The sequence below is a fragment of the Balaenoptera borealis genome, assembly GCF_965194805.1.
Source record: "Balaenoptera borealis genome assembly, chromosome: 17".
Taxonomy (NCBI): domain Eukaryota; kingdom Metazoa; phylum Chordata; class Mammalia; order Artiodactyla; family Balaenopteridae; genus Balaenoptera; species Balaenoptera borealis.
The window spans coordinates 67,413,808-67,433,807 of NC_138876.1; the positions used below are offsets into that span (position 1 = coordinate 67,413,808).

Genomic DNA, 20,000 nt, shown 5'->3' on the forward strand with positions numbered 1-20,000 from the left:
TGGGCAGCGTTCTCCAGGTTAAGTCACACACAAAACTTTGATTTGATATTTTAAATCATGTTATAAATCAACATAGGCTGGGTTCTTCTTAACTGTGAAAAAGTAGTAAGGATTTATTCATAAAGGTTTGGAGGGGTTGGTTTATTTTTAAACTACAGTTGCTTAGCATCTATAGAACTGGGTGGCCACACAGGGTCTTCTAGCAAAACTGTTTCTTGTTTGTTACGGTTGGTTGACGAGACCACCACCTTTTCCCTGTAGCAACCCCTGATGGTGACAAGAAGAAAGCCAATATTTCTGATACACTATCCTTGGGTGACTATATAATTTACTTTTAAAATTGTTTACCAGCCTCAAAAGAGTTACAATGAAGAAGTCTTTTAGAAATGAGATCATTATTTATGAAATTTCTCAGATTCCCTTGTCTCTACCCTTTGTGTGTCCGTGATGTTTGTCCAGCAAAAAATTAATACCACTTTTCTCTCCTCCCCACCCCTTTCCCTTTTGGTAACCATAAATTTGTCTTCTATGTCTGTGAGTCTCTTTCTGTTTTGTAAATAAGTTCACTTGTATCATATTTTAGATTCACATATAGGTGATTAGCAGATACAAACTACTATATATAAAATAGGTAAACAACAAGGACCTACTGTATAACGCAGGAAACTATATTCCATATCTTGTAATAACCTATAATGGAAAAGAATATGAAAAAGAATATATATATATATGTGTATAAGTGAATCACTTTGCTGTATACCAGAAACTAACACAACATTGTAAGTCAACTCTATGTCAATAATAAAAAATTGAAGTTAAATTAAAAATACGACTTTTTACAATATATAATTCAATTTCAACATTGCTGAATCAGAGCATCTAAAGGGTGCATTTTGTGTGGTCAAATGGTAAATGGTGGCCTGGAAGTGGAGATAATGGCCATTCCCTAACTCAGAGTCTTTGGGCCAGGAAATCACCATTCTCTCTCTGACAAGGATCCTACCTCACATACTGATGTGGGAAATAACCTGAGACAATGGATGTGGAAATACTGAAATATAAATGGACTGTAAAATCGTAGGATGTTATTGCGTTCTGAATTTGAGATTCTTCATCTGCAAGCAAGGCTCTTATTTTCATTCATGTACCCATGAAATACCAATATCTGAGCTAGATCAGTGATATTTTATGAGCTGCTCAAAATTCATGATGCTTAATTAATTTAATATTTTATTTGATTTAAAACCCTGCTGGATTTTCTTTCCGGAAATTCAGACATATTTTAAATCCTTCCAGAAGGTGCTTCTAAGTCCTGTATTTAATATTCTTCATGTAATTTACATCTAAAGTAGTGATTATAATCTAATTTTTAAAGCCTTCATATATCATCCAGTTTAAAAGAAACCAGTAAAGTGTGTGTCCTTTAGATAAAATTTGAGAAATAAACAATTATTATTTGGTTATTTTTCCTTTCCCCACTGTCTTTTTCATTGCCAAACAAATAAGGAAGTTGAGAGATGCTTTCCTTTCCTGATATCTGTTGGCCCTTCAAATTGCTCTTCCAAACAGCCTTCTGCCACCATTACCACACACACACAAAATTGTGGAAAGGTTTCCTCTTGTTACTACACCTGCTTCTTTATGACAGTCGTATTCTCACTGGACCCTGTTGTCATTACCATCCTGGATTGAAACTCAAGTACCACTTCTGTCTCCTACTGGAGCCTACACGAAACCCTTCAAAGGCACTAATCAGATGTGGTTTCTCCTTGTCCATGTGAGACAGGTGAATAAGTATAACACGTGAATTTAAGGAACTTATGGTCAGGATAAAAGCAAGACCAATGCAGGCTTGTTTAGTGCTGTTCTCAGACCAGTGGTATCAATTATTAGTGAGCTCGAGTTCCCAGAAGGTAAAATCAGTGCAGAGAAGAACAGTCAGGGAAAGCTTATTGGGAAGACAGGACTTTAGCCAGATCATGAAGGATGGGAAATGGGGATCGACGGAGAGAAGCATTAAATACGAGGTGCAAGAATGAATAACATGAGTTTTCAGGATAGCGGGACCCCATCCTGAATTCATGTAGTGAGCTGTGGGCAGGCAGGCCTTGGGAAGTAGCTTGGTGAGTGTATTCCTCTCCTGGGCACCCCCAGCCCCACCTCTCCACCCCAAATGCTAACCCACCCCCATCTCCAGGCCCAGTTATATAAACAAAAATATCTTTGCATTTATAACACGTCCTCTAGTCCTTAAAAGGAAAATCAGAATCATAACATTTCCTGTGTCCCAATATGCTAATATTGGTATGATCAACATTCAGATTCCTGGGTTTTTCCGATAAAGAATGTCATTTTGCTGAACTGTTACTCTTTTCTTAAATGATCAAGAAACTTCTGTCACCTACCTTTAGTCTCTTTCCCTACTTCCCTATAAACCTTTCACTCTCAGATCTTCTCCTTTGGATAGTTTATACTCACTATGTACCAGGAATACGCTCCTTGACATGTTCTGTGTATTTTCTGTGTATTGCCCGTCTCAGTCTAATCAGATGTTTTCATTTCATTGACTGAGCAGCTCCATGTCAGAACTTGTGGTGCTCATGTAGGTAACACAAGCTAATGTTTCTTGGTGGTGCTTTCATGAGATTGTGTGTTTTTAAACTTTCCTCAAAGGATAGACTCATGACACCCGCTTCTTTTGGTCCACAACACCCTCTAGAGTAGTAAGTGTGCCAATTAGATGTGCCAGTAGTTGCTGTGGACCGAACTAACTTGGAAAGGTTTTTTTCTTTTTTTCATAGTATAACATATATAATCTTCCCATTCAGAATATAAAAATTCTCAACTTTAAAAAGAAGACAATGGAATGAAAAATAATTTTGTCTCTTAGAGAAGTTCTGAAAGGAAAGATTTTTCCAGTGTTCTAGTCTGGAAATGAGTGTCTCCCCTCCCTGCCAAAAAAGAAGAATGGCTATGATTTTTCACAATAGTAAACTATTTAAACAGATAAGATTTTCCTTTTCACTAGTGGGGAAGAAAGTATCACCACTGCCACCCTGCTCGGAAGGTAACTTAATTCCAAACTCTACGAAGAATAATATTGGGCATTACTGGAGCTCCATTTGAACCAATCTCTGCCAAACTCCTTGAGTGAGAAATAATGGATTCTAAATGGGAATTCTTTCTACTTTGGGGAGTTTTCATGATATGTTACATAAAATATAAAACAATGTATCATAGAATATTTCTGTTCTCTTTATCTAGAGGTGACTTTTCATGTAAAATCTTTTGTATCTAGGAAGGAAAATACTTCTATATTATTTTGATAAATGAGTTCTCAATACTAAGCCTAATTCTGTGACCTAACGTTGTAAGTGAAGACTCTTGTGATCGAACAGAAACTCTTGAGGATGGATCCTAATGTAAGAAGGAGGTCTGTTTTTCCTGGTCATGTCCTGCCCTTTCTCCCCTGTAGCATACATGCTTAAGTCTGGTACATGGTGGCCTTCTACACAAATGTGCCTCGTCTCCCAGGCCTGGGTAGAGTAGGAAGTGGGTTTAGTAGCTACACACGGACGCTTTCTTAGGAGCGTTGTTATTGCTATTTTGCCTTTGCTTTGTGGTGTTCTAAGCTTTGGTGAATTCATCTGGTAATACTGGCACCCAATCTGCATCAGATCAGCTATCACAATGGGACCCTTTACTCCCTATGAGCTTTGTTTAACCCAGCTCAAGGGCCACAAATACCCGAAACAGTCTCTGAGAAGCTTCCATTCTTTAAATTCCTGGTGAGTGTGATTACTTTCTTAGTGTAAAAACAAAACTTATACTAGTGGGGGTTTTTGAAGCAGTTGCTAAAACACTAGTTGAATTGGTACGAAAACATAGTGGCTAGAAATCAGGGACTTTAGGTGTTCAGTAAACCTGTGGATTTTCAGGTCACATCCTACCCCTCCTGCCTCAGTAAGATGGTGATTTCTGTGTCTGAGGAGGGGCCCAGATTTGTGCCATTTAACAAACACCTTCTGGTGATTCCGTGGCAGATAGTTAGCCATATGTTGAATATGTTGGTTAAAAAATATATATTAAAAGAAAAAGAACCCTGGTTACTTTGAGAGGCAATACACGGCGGAGATTAAGAACTTCAACTCTGGAGCCAGATGGCCTGGGATTGAACCCCAGGTCTGCCACACTTGCTTATAATCTTGGGCAGTGTCTTCATCTGTAAAATGGGGTATAATAGTACTTTCCTGAGGGGTGGTTGTAAGAGCTCGTGAGTTGTAACATGTAAAATATTTGATTGGCCTGTCTCAGAGTAAGCCCTTGATATGTTTTAAGTATGATTATTCTTGTCACTTCTATTTTGATTCTGTTTGCTTCCTATGGTTTTTGTTTTTTTTTTCATCCTTGTAGAATGATCCCTGGGAACACTTTAGTAAACTTCAGATCTTCCCATAAAGCAACAGAGAACAGGGTAAGAGGACATGAGAGAGCATCGTATAGACTCTAAAACCAGACGGAGCCATGTTTAATTTTACTTCCATCCCATGGAAGCTATATTACCCTAACCTCACCCTCTGGTTCCCTATAGTATGGAGTTATTTTGATAGATAAAGCATGTGAAAGGTGAACTTATTCCTAACATGTAGTAAGCATTCAATGCATGTTTTCCATTTTTATTGTTCATATATGTCATATATATAAAATATACACATCACAGAGAAGAAGAGGGAGACAGAGAGAAATTCAGTAACCCAGGCTTAGGAGGAAAGAGGAGAAGAGGGGAATTCAGGGAAGGTTTTTCCGAGGAAAGGAGTTTCTAGTCCGTGCTGAATTGGGAAGTGATTAGAAGTTAGCCAGGATATAGTGGGAGTGGGGAGGGAGGGAGAGGTGCAAAGAGTAACCTTCGGAGAACCGCGTGTTGCTTCCCTTGTATGAGGCTGGAATGTGTATCTGGGTGGGTGAGGGGTGGGAGTTCCTGGGAAGAGATCAAAGAAATCTAAGAGAGAAACTACAGTCAGACCGAGTAGGGCCTAATAAATAAGCCCTGGTCAGGAGTTTGAATTTGATCCTGAGGCTAATAGGGGGCAGTTACTTTTTTAACAAGGGAGTGAGAAGATCAGATATGCACCTTAGAGAAAGTATTCTACTGCTGGTGTGGAGAATGAGCTGGAGGGGGCCGGAAGATGGGCAGAGACCAGGAAGCAGGCTGTTGAAGAAATCCAGCGCTGGTGGCCTGGACTAAAAGTTATCAGCTCTCTTTCCTAAGTCCTCCGTGGAGGCGGGTGGGGAAGCCCTGCAGATCTGATTCTGAGGGTTAAAAATTAATACTGCCTGAGCCTGATTCTCTAGCACGTCCATCTCTGCCTGACCTTAAGTTAGATCCTTGTGGAAGTTGCATTAAGTCTCGTAGGCCACTGGAGTGCTGTTAAACTCCTGCTCCTGCATGTGAAATGGAATGGAATCTCAGCCTGCAGTCAGCCAGTAAATGAGTATAACTTATGTTGAATTCCAGCTAATGTACCGCCGTCGAAGTAGCATGAAGTCTGGGAAGTCACTGGGGTACCATTTAGAGTACTGAACAGTGATTTACTTGGTTAGACCCCAATGGCCTGTATGTGCCAATATAGCTTCCATGGTCTTTTCTACTTTGTTCCAGGGAATAAGTTATGGAATGAAAACATCCATTTTTAAAATATATTTTCTATATCTTAATTCATTTTCTTGGTGGATGGGGATTATTGAGGTCACTATTTATTGTTCAAAAATGTGTAGTACAAACGAAAGTAGCAAGTCATAACCTAAAAACGTGTAGTTTAAATGAAAGTCACAAGTCATAACCCAAAGTAATTTTTCCTATCAAATGTATATAATACAATTTTCAAAAGTATTGATATTCACACTCTTACCCAGAATAAATTTGAATTTTTATAAGGAATTTTTTAAATGCTCATTATAAGTTTGTGATATATATATATATAGGTATAGATACAGATTTAATGTTAATTGTTCACTGACATACAAATATATAGAATGAGTCATATGCCCATGATGTCCAGTGTTTAAAAAGAAAAACAACAGAACTAATGTTAACCTGGTAAGTCCTAGAGGTCCAAGCCTGTATCTTCTGTCCTCATGTAATTATCACCACAAGCCCTATATTTAATACTTGCTTAATAAGTTATGTGGTTGCCACGTGCAAATGATCATTAATATGAAAAGCTTGTCTGTTGTTGCCCCTACGTTTGTGGTGAAACAAGTATTTGTTGTGTGAGAGCTCGCAGCTTATCTGTGATAGGTGTCCTGGGCCCTTTGAACAACCAATGTTCCTAAAATTTACAAATGAGGAAACCTCAAATATGAGTCTGTAATAACTACATTTAAAACTATCTTAGGAAATATTTTCCCCTCTTAATAAAAGTAACAGATCCTTGAGATTAGCTCAAGATGGCAGAGTAGAAGGACGTGCTCTCACCTCTTCTTACAAGAACACCGGAATCACAACTAACTGCTGAACAAAAAGCACTGGAACCTACCAAAAAAGATACCCTACATCCAAAAATAACAAATCCTCTGATTGGGTTTTCAAAGTGCGTAGATGCTTGATAAATAAGTAGGAAAAGAATTTTAGATATGCAAAGAGATTAAGTCATATTTATCTAGTTTGGGAAAGTCAAAAGAGGGAAAAGATAAATACGGTGGAGAATTTTAGAAACGTTTACTGGAATAAACAGTAACGATTCTGAACATTTGTGTGTTACTGTGGCTTGTTCATTATGTTTTCCAAAACATTACTTCATTTGATCTGTTTAAGAAGCCTATGAAATAGAGTTTCTACAGCTAGGGAAATTATTTCTTAGAGCAGTTAGGTGACTTGTCCAGAGTCCAAACAGCTCATAAGTAATGAACTGGAAACTCTGTTTTCTGACTCTTTAGCCAGTACTTAAATGTTCAGTAGCAAGTAAATAATTGGCATATATTAACTACCACATTGTATCTGAAGGCATCTGTGACTAGGCAGTTCACATGGAAGATGTCCTCCTTAAACTGCCCACGCATTTACTGCCTAGACTGCTCATTTGCCATAAAATTTTAATTTAAAAAAATGGTTTTTCTGTTTACAGAAGTAACACAGGTTCTGAGTAGAAAATTTAAAAATGTACATTGGCTCCATGAATATTATGTGACCATAGATTGCACCCCTCCATAGATTCTGAGATTTTTGTGCTTTTTGGAAATATTTTATGCTTTAAAAATATTTCAAATGAGATCACAAAGAACATTTTTGTTGCTTTAGTTTTTATTTTAACAAATCAGTATGAAAAAATTTCCTGTGTCGTTAAATGTCATTATGATACTATTTCAACAGCTTCATAATATTCCATTTTCCAAATAACACCTATTAAGAACTTGGGGATGCTCTCTATGTTTTGTTGTTAGAAATAACACTGAAGAATATCTTTACTAACTACCTCATTGTATAAATCCATATTTTCTTAGATAGCCTGGCAATAAAATTGCTGGGTTAAATGATATATAAAATTTCTTGATCATGACCAAATAGCCCAATAGCTTGTCTTACTTAAATTCCCATTTTGTTGTGTATGAATGCCATTTTTTACACGTTTGCCAATCCCTGATCTTTTCAAAAATCTTTGCCAAAATGATCATCAAAACTAGTGTATTATTAAAGGTACATGCACCCCTATGTTCATAGCAGCACTATCACAATAGTCAAGACATGGAAACAACCTAAATGTCCATCAAGAGATGAATGGATAAAGAAGATGTGGTATATATATACAATGGAATACTACTCAGCCTTAAAAAAGAACAAAATAATGCCATTTGCAGCAACATGGATGGACCTAGAGATTATCATACTAGGTGAAGTAAGTCAGAAAGAGAAAAACAAATACTATATGATACCGCTTATATGTGGAATCTAAAACATGACAGAAATAAACCTATCTAGGAAACAGAAAGATTCACAGACAGAGAACAGACTTGTGGTTGCCAAGGGGTTGGGGGGTAGGGGAGGGATGGAGTGGGAGTTTGTGGTTAGCAGATGCAAACTATTACATATAGAATGGATAAACAACAAGGTCCTACTGTAGAGCACAGGGAACTATATTAAATTTCCTGAGATAAACTGTAATGGAAAAGAATATTAAAAAATGTATATGTATGTATAATTGGATCACTTTGCTGTACAAGAGAAATTAGCACAACATTGTAAATCAACTATACTTCAAGAAAAAAATGGTGTGTTGTCACTTTGCGTGGTTAAACAGTAAGATAGTAAATCCATTGAAGGAGGGGACTAAGATTTGCTCTTTGGCTTGAATCCTGCACAACGCCTGCTGTATCTTTTGACGCAGAGACATTCAACAAACAGGGCGTTGCCTACACAGCACATGTAATACATAAAACATTGGTCATGTTCCTATTTGATCTTTGTTTTTATCAAATACTTCAAGTGCTTCCCTTCATTCTTCTGTGAAATGAAATAACCAGCTTTTTCGGTGGCCATTCAGATGGCAAGTACGAGTTGGAAAGCATTTTGCATTTTTGGAAGTAGCATCGTAGTTTTTGAGCTAGCAGGAACTTTAAAGATCATTCAATCTGATCCTGTTACTTTACAATAAGCGTATTTAATGTAAAGATATGAAAAATCCTGGTGTGTTTTACAAATTGAAATGGAAAGCTCGGTGTCTAATATTTTTGCACAAATGTATAATTTTGTCCATAGTTTATATGAGTTCCTCATGTCCTGAGAAATGTAAACCTCTCTACTTTTTAATTCTTTGTAGTATAGTGAAACTAAAATGGTCGACCATTTTAAGAAAACAAAATTTTAGCCATGGCAATGGATTCTGGTTTCAAAGATAAACCAAACGCATTTGCAGTGAGCTCCAACCCTGCTTTATCTAAATAATAATTTCCTATAGGCACATTACTTGGCATGGCTTAGTCAACCATATTTCTTTTCGTTTTGTTTTAGGTAGCAGTTTTACAACATCATCGGGATTATATACAGGAAATAATTCACTCACGAATTCCTCTGGATTTAACAGTTCACAGCAGGTAATTTTCAAAGCCAGTTTAACTTCTGAAATTTAAAGAAATGCAACAGATGATTTTCTTAGGTAAAGAAAGATTCGTTTATATTACACTATAAGCAAGACCTTTCTTAAGCCTTCTAATAGTTGTTTTTTTGTTTTTTTTTTTTCCTCCTTTAAAAATCTCTTTAGCGGTCCTATATGGTGAGTTGTTTGGTTCTCAGATTGGTTGAATTTTACCTAGAAATCATGGAATAGAAATATGAAGAGGGAATCTGATCTTACATAAAACTGGTTTGCAAGTCTGCTCACTTCAGCCAGCGTGTGCTTGTGTGTCCCTTTGGGAAGTCAGAGAAGACGGAAGTGCAAACACATTCACGGTTACATTCTGAAAACACTAAGCAGCAGCCGTATTCTGACAGGTTGCTCTTGTGTGGTTTGATTTGGTAGGACTATCCATCGTATCCCAGCTTCGGCCAGGGTCAGTATGCACAGTATTACAACAGCTCGCCGTACCCGGCACATTACATGACAAGTAGCAACAGCAGCCCAACGACGCCGTCCACAAATGCCACTTACCAACTTCAGGAACCACCATCTGGCATCACCAGCCAAGCAGTGACAGATCCCGCAGCAGGTAATTACGTGCATTTTTATTAGTCCTGCACGCTATGTTTCTGGTGGTTGAAATGCATTTTTCCGCAGTCTTATATTCACGACAGTGGTCGCACACCTTTGACAAGTTTTGGCAAGGCCTTAAGTCAAGCAGCATGCTGGTGACCTTAGCTTTATTTTTACTTGCTTAAAAATTTTAGTACAAAGTGTATAACTTCAAAAGTACATGAAATAGAGATTTTGTTTAGTCGTACCTATACTCAATTTTCAAAATATATATAGCTTTTTAGATGCATAAGTATAAATGTTTAGCTATAATGCTTACCTATAATTATAACTGTGTTGACATATGAATATGAAGATAAATGACATCACCTCGAATTTAATGTTTATCATCGTGAAACAGTTAATGTTTTTCAAAAAAATCAAATAGCATCAAAGGGTTGATCATGGAAAATGGTGATTCTCCTGGCCTACCCTTTCCCCCTCATGACTTGCTGTGAATTTTTTAACAATGTATCTGAGGGCGGGCATTTTTTGTACTCCTGCACAACCTTTGAGGGGCCCTTTCAAATGCAAGTCTCTCCATCTCTGGAAGTTTATCTGCTATGTTTTTATTTTTTAAAATTTTTATTTATTTATTTATTTATTTATTTTTGGCTGTGTTGGGTCTTCGTTTCGTGCGAGGGCTTTCTCTACTTGCGGCAAGCGGGGGCCACTCTTCATCGCGGTGCGCGGGCCTCTCACTGTCGCGGCCTCTCTTGTTGCGGAGCACAGGCTCCAGACGCGCAGGCTCAGTAGTTGTGGCTCACGGGCTTAGTTGCTCCGCGGCATGTGGGATCTTCCCAGACCAGGGCTCGAACCCGTGTCCCCTGCATTGGCAGGCAGACTCTCAACCACTGCGCCACCAGGGAAGCCCTCTGCTATGTTTTTAATATTTCTTCCCCTCCATTAATTCTTTCTGGAACTCTTAATATTGCATGCTTAATTTCCTGAATTGGTCTCTAACTAGGTTTCTTACATTTTCTCTCGCACTTCTTGCATCCTTAACTTTTTAAAAATGTAGTCTTTCCTTTCATGGATTAGAGGTGAGCTGTTATCCTCAAAGCAGCAGCGAGTTTTTTTCCTTTGCCTTTTATTCCTAGAGCCAAAGCCCACCACGTCAGGTTAAAATGGTCTTACATTGTAAGGCTCACTTCTATGATGTGATCACAGTGTTAATTCTAGGCGGTTATCCCAAATCGTGGGGGGAAAAAAATGTAATGGATGCTAATTTAAATTTTGACTATAGGGTTGTCTTGTAAATCTTAGCAGATGACCCTCCCGAAAACTCCTTTAAGTGTTTAGTTGTTCTGCCTTTTCTCTTAAATGCATGCAATTGCTGTTTTATTCTCGAGTAGGAAGTTATATCATTCTTAATCTTGCATTACAGCTACCTGCGCATCTCCACTCTAAACATGTTTATCTTTGATTATCTTATTCCATTTACCTTTATTTTAAAAAACTCGCTTGATATAACATTCTTCACGCAGTTCACATGTGTAAAAACAGTATTCATAGAACCTCATGTATGTATTCTGTCTTTTAATTAGATTTCACATCTATATAATCCCACTTAAATAAACTTTGTTATAGAAGGTACTGAATGTCCTGTAGAAGTTATTGCAGAATTTTCTTCTCTACTTACATTAACTTCATATAGGTATCAAGAGGAAAGATAATAGCTTGCTGAAATTTAGGGATATCTTGTGTTTTACGTGAACCATCTGGGTCGTGCAAGCTTCTCAAGGACCAAAAGGAATTTTGAAATGAGGATAGCTATGTGAATGAGAAATAGAAAAACTCTTTAGGGTCTGTGGAATAAGAGACTGAGAAAAGGAGACAGCAGAATAATTTTACTTAATTCATGACATTTTGGTTGTGAAGAGAACAGAATAAAACAAACTGGTGAAGACTTAATCATGTTTCTTAAATTAAGATTGATTAGAGCTTTAAAAAAAAGGCCATTTGGACATATCATAAAACTTTATCTCTGAAACTTGACATTGTTCTAAGTGAATTTTATTTATAAAAGGGATGCTGTGTGAGAGAGTGGGGATGAGTGGACACGAAGCCACGCCAGATGGGAAACAATGCGAAATTATAATTTTTGAAAGGTATATATAATTTTATTTTAAGATTGAATGATCTATCTTAGGTTTTATTTGAATAAATGCTTAGCGTTTTAGGTACTTATTTCAATTTCAGTATCTTTATGGCTACAGAATAGGAAAGAATTGAAATGGGGAGAAAATAATATTTTTCAGATTTTTTTATATTCACCACTTCCCACTAAAATGATTGTGTAGGGATCAGCCTTTCTTGTCTTACATAGTTAGGAGTGGAAAGTTCAGTGAGTTTACACATTGAAAAAGAAATGTGGATTACTTTAAAAATTCGAGGAAAATTTAGTCTTTTTTTTTTTTTTTTAAACGTTTGTGGTAAGATTGTGGATTCAGCCTAAGTTGTTTGGCATTAACTTTCCTTTCTTACTAGTCATGTGTAAAATTATAGACTTATACTTCTTGATGAAAAGTAAGTGTTGGTGATGAAGTACATAAAAATCATTAAACTAAAGAATTAGAAGGAATGATTTATTACATATAACCTAATGTTTTTGTTTCAAGATTGAAATAAAAAATAGTTAAAATAATGAAAGTCTGTTTTTGTTGAAGTTATTTCAGGTGTTTTTTTTCTTTTAATAGTCTATTGGGTTTAAAGTCAGTATTTTCTAAAACTGGAAAGTTAAATTCTAGTCAATTATCTGATCTTATGTATGACCAGGTTTCTGCCTTTCAGTTTCATGGAATTATGCAGTACAGATGAATCCACAGTACATGAGTTCTTCCATACTTTATGATATCTGTTCTTTATTGGTCATAGAATCGTTATGTCATAATGAACAAATAAGATAGCCTTGTAAGGCTTTTTCAGGGCAAACATGTAGGGACTCATTTATTTTTAATTGTGCATTTTAAAATTGGTATGAACAATAGTAATCTTCCAAGTCCATGATATTATGCAGTATTACTTATAAATATGTACCTCCCCATGAATCTTAAGTTCAAAACTTATTTTAATATGTTTGTAATTAAATATTGAAAACTTTATCCTCCTTTCATTAGGCATGTGTAATACATTAAAAATAACATAACTTGCATATGAAAGCTTACTCTCAAATTTTAAAAACTAAAAACAGTGCCTTTGCATTCATTTAAAAGAAATGAGTTTATTAGTCATGCATTGACTGTCTTAATAAAATACAATTTACATCATCTGGAGATATGTAAGAATCCATCTACTTGAGAAACATAGTAAGATTTATCTGATCATTCACCAATGTTTTAATTTACTTATTGGATTCAAGAAAATAGTGCCTACTCTTCAGCTAGCAGTGCCAGCCTCCCCACTCCCCGTTGAAGGACATCTTGGTTGCCTCCAATTTTGGCAATTATAAATAAAGCTACTATAAACATTTGTATAGGTTTTTGTATGGACATATGTTTTCACTCATTTGGGCAAATTCCTAAGAGTCTGATGGCTAGATTGTATGGTAAAAGTATGTTTAGTTTGATAAGAAACTGCTAAAATGTCTTCCAAAGTGGCTGTATCATTTTGCACTTCTACCAGCAAGAATGAGAGTTCCTGTTGCTCCACATTGTCACCAGGGTTTGGTGGTGTCAGTTTTCAAATTTTGGCCATTCTAATAGGTGTGTTGTGGTATCTAATTGTCTTAATTTGCATTTTCCTAATGAAATATGATGTTGAGTATCTTTTCATGTAATTATTTGCCATCTGTGTGTCTTCTTTGATGAGGTATCTGCTCAGATGTTTTGCCCACTTCTTAATCAGGTTGTTTGTTTTCTTATTGTTGAATTTTAAAAGTTCTTTGTATATTTTGGGTACAAGTCCTTTATCAGATGTTGTTTTGTCCCAGTCTGTGTCTTGTCTTTTCATTCTCTTAACATTACCTTTTGCAGAGCAGAAGTTTTTAATTTGAATGAACTCCATCTTATCACTTTTTTTTCTTTCATGGAACATGCATTTGGTTTTGTATCTTAAGACTCATTGCCAAACCATAGGTTTTCTCTTATGTTATGATCTAGAAAATTTGTGGGCGTAGAGTTGTTCATAATATTCTTTTTTTATCCTTTTAATGTCCATGGGCTTGCTAATGATGGACCCCCTCTTTCATTTCTGATATTAGTAAGTTTTATCTTCTCTCTTTTTGTCTTGGTTAACCCTCTAGAGTTTTATTAATTTTATTGACCTTTTCAAAGAGCCAATTTTTAGTTTTATTGATTTTTCTCTGTTGTTTTCCTGCTTTCAATTTCATTGGCTTCTCTGTTATTTAGTATTTCTTTTGCCTACTTTTTTAAATATATATACATTTATTTACTTATTTTGGGCTGCATTGGGTCTTTGTTGCTGCACGTGGGCTTTCTCTAGTTGCGGCGAGCGGGGGTTACCCATCATTGTGGTGTACAGGCTTTTCTCATTGGGGTGGCTTGTCTTTGTTGAGGAGCACGGGCTCTAGGTGTGTGGGCTTGAGCAGTTGTGGCATGCGGGCTCAGTAGTGGCTCATGGGCTCTAGAGTGCAGGCTCAGTAGTTGTGGCACATGGGCTTAGTTGCTCCGCGGCATGTGGGATCTTCCCGGACCAGGGCTCGAACCCGTGTCCCCTGCATTGGCAGGTGGATTCTTAACCACTGCGCCACCAGGGAAGTCCCTTCTTTTGCCTACTTTTGATTTCATTTGCCCCTCTTTTTCTAGTTTTCTAAGGTTTGAAGTTTAGATGATTGATTTTAAGTCTTTCTTCTTTTCTAATATACACATACAGTGCTATGAAGTTCCCTCTAAGCACTGCTTTTGTTGCATCCCACAATATTTGATAGGGGTTTTTTTTTCATTTTCATTTAGTTCAAAATATTTTTATTTTCATTATCATTGAAGCCCTCCCTTTCAAAGAGGTGTATATTTATAAACATCCTATTGGAGAAAAATCTTAGAAATTTGATGGTATACAGTAAGAATCATTTGTTACAGCCATAGTTATTCACATCTTCCTAATTAAATGGCTTTCAGTTCTTAGAAAATGTGTTTAGTTTCTGAGAGAAGGGTATTACATGGTCCCTTCAAATTCTACTATCTATATAAGATAATTTTGGTCACAGTCAACTCTTTTTTTTTCCCTTATCCAAATCTAAGTAATATTAAAATTAAATCCAATATTACTTTAATTTTTAAATGATGGATTTCATTTAAAATTTCTTTTAAACTTTTAAAAGAAAAATTTCTTTTAAATTTTAAATTTCTTTTTAAAATATTTTTCTTTGCAAAGTTACTGATTTACTTCTATGTTTAAAAACATATAGAGGTAAGAAATAAAAAAAGAAAAAGACATTTTAGGATGTTTCCCTTTTGTGCTAATACCTAAACGCTCATCCCTCCTAGCCACTGAAGTGTAAAGAGTATATTATTTCCTTGTACTGAACCCTAAAATCTTAAGGCATGTTGTTACCAACATAATTGAATACGTTTTTTTAAAAAAGTGGTTAAAAAATAATTTAACCACTCGAGAGTTATTCATGAAGGAATTTTTTAATTGATTTTTATCAAAAGAACACTTAAGCCATTCTTTAAAAAATGTTTTTCTTTATCATGTCAAAATATGAACACTCATTTGTAATCCAGTTACTGTGCTATATTTAAATAATTTGGCTTGAGAACATTTTTCTTGTCCAAAATCTCTTAGAACATCTCATAATAATTATGACAGTGATCATAATAATAATACATAGTAAAAACACAATTACTGTGTTTAGAGCTTTACATTATATTACCTTCAACCTTATAAATATACCCATGAATTAGGTACTATATGTCTCCATTTTACAGATGAGGAAAATGAGGCACATAGCTCTTGAATGCTCACTAAATGTTAGGTGTTATTAAGTTAATCTGGAATTTTGAGGCCAAATTCTTATGAAAGGGCTATTCACCTGTAACATTGTATTTTTAAAATAGTACAAAGCAATCAGAGAGAGAGGGATAAAAGTAAATGATAAATAATCATTTTAGGTTAATGTGAAATAAAAGCTAATTATGTATTTATTAGGAACGAATTTTAGCACGGATGCTATAGAAAAGTTCCTTTTTCAAAGGATTTGTTCATTTGAATTTCTTACAAAAAACTTGATGTTGAAATCTACCTTTTCATGCTCTGACTGCGTGCAGACAATTTACTGGTTAAGGTGATGTACAGGAATCTTGCCAATATTGAATTTCAAGTGACAGAGGAAAAATCAGTATAAGAGGGAATTCAATATGCATGGGAAACCATTTGTTCCCTTTGCTTCTTTGATCCTTGCCAAGGCCCAGGAAAGTAGAGCAAAGCGCATGAAAAACAGGGGAACATTCTTGTGCAAAGTGGCAGGAGCGCTCTGAGCTCTCACAGGAATTCTGTGTGACAAGATGAAAAACTAAACTGCCGGCCGTCTTCCCTGTGAATGTAGGACATTTGGGCCACATCTATGCTACCTAACGTGTCTATGTCTGTTCGCTATAGATATGATACTGAGGTTTGCAATAAGCTTCCGTTTTCACTCCTATATTTTGCCAAGTGAGCAGTTTTGCAAATCTTTAGGCCATATTTGCTCCTTTCCACAGATGCCTTGTGGACTTTGGAAGAGTTTGCAGTTTGTTCAGCTCGAAAAGCAACTATTTCAGCAAAACAATTTTAACTAACATTTTAGAAACATTTGTCAGCAAAACAAATATTTGTATCTGAAATAGCCAGGCTATTGAGATGTGAGAAAACAAAACAGATGTTTGTTTGGCGTTCTTGTGTTTGGTTGTCTTAATGGCATTTGTTTTCTTTCTTTCTTTTTTTTTTTTTTTACCCCCAGGGGATGTACAGTGTTAACCTTAATGAGAATATAAAATTCTTGGAAATAAAATTCACGCTTTTTTTATATTGCCAGGAATGTAGTAAAAATGAATTGCCGTACCTGTGAATTTTGGACTTCTTTCTAAGAAGTGAAAAATTCACTGTTTTAGCATTTACCCATTTTGTGCCTCGTTACTGGTTTCACTAATTTTTTCAGTTAGCTGGCATGAACTCAGGATGCCTTAGAGTCAATTTTAGTACACTTGGATTCCAGTATGTCATTCTTTCTGATATTTTTACGTAACAGATGATTTGAATATAAATAATAAAAATCAGAAAGCATATATTATAGAGCTAATTAAATTAGTTTAGTTCACTAACCTCCCAAACATTTATTATTTCATCTTCTTTTGTAGCTAATTGAGTCATTGTTTTTGTAAAGTATTGGTATTAAGCATCCTATGGGGCCAACACAAATCAATGTAATAAGTTCTCTTGTTTAAGTGGAAGGACATCAGCATTTACTGATTCAATTTTTTAATTGGAGATTGCTGGGGAAAAGGACATAGAAAGTTACCTGTGTTTGCCATCCCTCCCCCTCATTTAATTGGGTTTGGATGGTTTAGCGGATGAGTTTGGGATTAACTTTTCAATAAAGGTAGTTTTGATGATTAATGGCTATCAGTTTTATTCCTAGCTTCATAGCCAAAAAAAAAATTTAAGTTTAATGAATGTCTTTTACATTTATTGAACAATAACGAAAGAGCATGGGACAGAATTATAAAGGTCCACGAGGGTTTACAGAGAAAAGTAAAACCCCTTTCATCTTTTACACCCAGCTCCTTGGTTTCTTTCAGCAGAGTTTCTTGTGTATCCTTGTACGGATACACTTTGCTTATATAAACATAGACATAGCACCTGCCCCTGAGCACTTTTTTTTTTTGCATACTCAAGTATGTATACTTTTAATTAGTTTTCTTTTTCCTTAAAGATATTAGAATACTATACATACTATTCTGTACCCTACATTTTTCTCTTAGTAATATACAGAGAAAAAGTCAATATGTAGTTTTGTTGTTTTTTATATTTCATATCCAAATATAACAATGGCGAATATATTCTGAGCACTTACTATGTACCAAGCAGCATTCTGAGCACTGTTTGTGCATGACTTAGTTTGTTTCTACCAGGTCCAAGAGAATAGGCAATGTCATCATTATCCCCATTTTACAGGCAAGGGAAGCCAAGGAGAGGTCAGCTGCAGTGCTGGATTTAACCTCTGGAAGCTTGGCTTCAAACTTGAGTTCCTAATCAGGAAAGCATGCTGCTTCTTGAAACCACTGGGTCTGAGATTTCAAACAAGCGGAAACATGAAAATGTAAACAAAGAGTCACAAAAGGTAGTAGCTATATGGTGTTCATTTTCTTTAATTATTCATAGCATATATGAGCATAATTACTCAGCAAAGGCATCTATTAGGAGGCATTCAGTTAAATATATGTTCAATGTTTGAACGAGCTCTACTTGCTAATAAAAATAACGTAGGTCTGTCTGAAATTATAGGGACATGGTAGGTAATATATCTAAGGTGATCTTTTACTGTATTTCCTGAATTATAAGATCAGTTTGTGGGTCTCTTGAATGATCCTACAACCAGTTGTACACTTTCTTATCTTCCACTTTCCTGCATCTGTTCTGTCCTTACTCGCTATTTATCCTGTTTAATAATTACCTACTGTGGACCTGCTTAGGAAACGATATTCACAACAGCCCTTTACCCTTTCCTTTCCCTTTTCCTTTCCCTGCAAGGACCTCATTCTCTATTTGTGAACTTTTTCTTTTTTTCTTTATTTCTCCACTCACAGCTCACGGTTGATGAGTGTTAAGTATAGGGATAATGATATTCTTGTCTCAAGGGAAGCCATTCATTTTAAAGTGAAAGCAGGCATCTTAACCCAGTACAATCATCTTCCAACACTTTTGAAAATATTTACGTGACCCCCTTTAGAAAACTTTATAAAATTAAAATTGCATTTTCTTCAGAACCATTATGTAAGACAAATTTTTCTATTTTTCACTTTTATGTAACTGCCGATATTTGAGTACAGTTTTCTAATGTTTTACGTTGCGTGTGTGCAGTTTTCACCTGGATTATTGATTGACTTGATAATCATGGATTGGTTTGGAAATCATGTCTACCATTGTTTCTGTGAGAAAATAGCTTCTGAGTTTCAGACAGCTTATGTAAAAATATTTAGAACATAGCTGATTTGAAAATTGGCAACTCTTTTTTAATCTACAAATCCACTTGAGTAACTTTACCTGGAGCAGTTGAACAATTTTAAAGTTAGAAGTGACCTTATAGATTCTTTTCCCTAAGACTTTGACTCTACTGATTATGAATAAGGAATCCAGAAAGGTTAAATTTTTCCAAAGCCGCGCGGCCTGCCATCAGCAACATGTCTCTATGGCAAGTTGGAGTGGCAGCCTTGGGAGACATGACGTGGTATGGAAATCCACACGGCCCCAGGCAGCACTGCTATCTCCTGAAGATGGAGAGGGATGTCCTATAATGAGTTCCAAGGTGGAATCCGTTAGGGACACAAGTTGTCAGGTTTAAAGTTATCAGGGTTCCTTTACATTCAGTCTTTTGTGATCCTTTGCTACAGTAATATTCACTGAGAATTGAATATAATGCACAGTGTTTCCTAATCACACCTGCCTGGGTACCACTCTCCACCCACCCCCACAGGGCATATCTGTGAACTTCTCTTGGGCACCACACACTTCCTTGGAATATAATTGAGAGAAACTGGAGTGGTACCTAGGGATTCGGAGTTGGGCTAACCCGGCTTGGAATCCTGCTTCTGTCATTTACTCCGGGCACATCACTTAGCTCTTTAGTGTATCAGTTTTCTATGAAATGAGGATAATACCACTCTTGTGTATAAGATGAATGAGGGAATGAAATTATGTGGTGGCCGGCAAAATGACTGACAGATACTAGGCTTTCAGATATTCGTTTCTTCAGCTATGCGTTCAACAGACATGTACAAATGCTTGCTGTGTGCCAGGCGCTGCGCCTGGTGCCAGGGACATAGAGGTGACAAGAAAGGCAAGGTCCCCAGCCTCAGGAGCTGATGAGTTCTCCCCTCTTGAAGATAACTGTAGTGTGTTGCACATTGTGGTTGTTTCAGAGGTAAAGCCCTCAAAGTGTGTCTCACCTGTTTTCTTCACATAGAATGACTGTCGGGGATTTAAGCCAGAGGTTGAAGCGTGTGAGAAGGATGATAGGTGTTTCTACGAGGTCGTTCCATAGAGTACTGGAGAGTGGATGATGGCCTGACTCCTGCGATGATAAAGTTCTCTTAATTTAGTCACTAGACCTTGTCTGAG

At 36.3% G+C, this 20,000-nt stretch overlaps 1 protein-coding gene across 15 annotated transcripts in view; it reads left to right on the top strand.

The window, feature by feature from the left end:
* Positions 1–20,000, top strand: part of EYA1 (EYA transcriptional coactivator and phosphatase 1) — a 324,909-nt gene that overhangs the window by 218,015 nt on the left and 86,894 nt on the right. For all 15 annotated transcript variants that reach the window (XM_082363451.1, XM_082363452.1, XM_082363442.1 and 12 more), the window contains 2 exons: positions 9,005–9,087; positions 9,513–9,699. In XM_082363451.1, the coding sequence (XP_082219577.1) occupies positions 9,005–9,087; positions 9,513–9,699 (270 nt within the window). The remainder of the gene's footprint in view (positions 1–9,004; positions 9,088–9,512; positions 9,700–20,000) is intronic.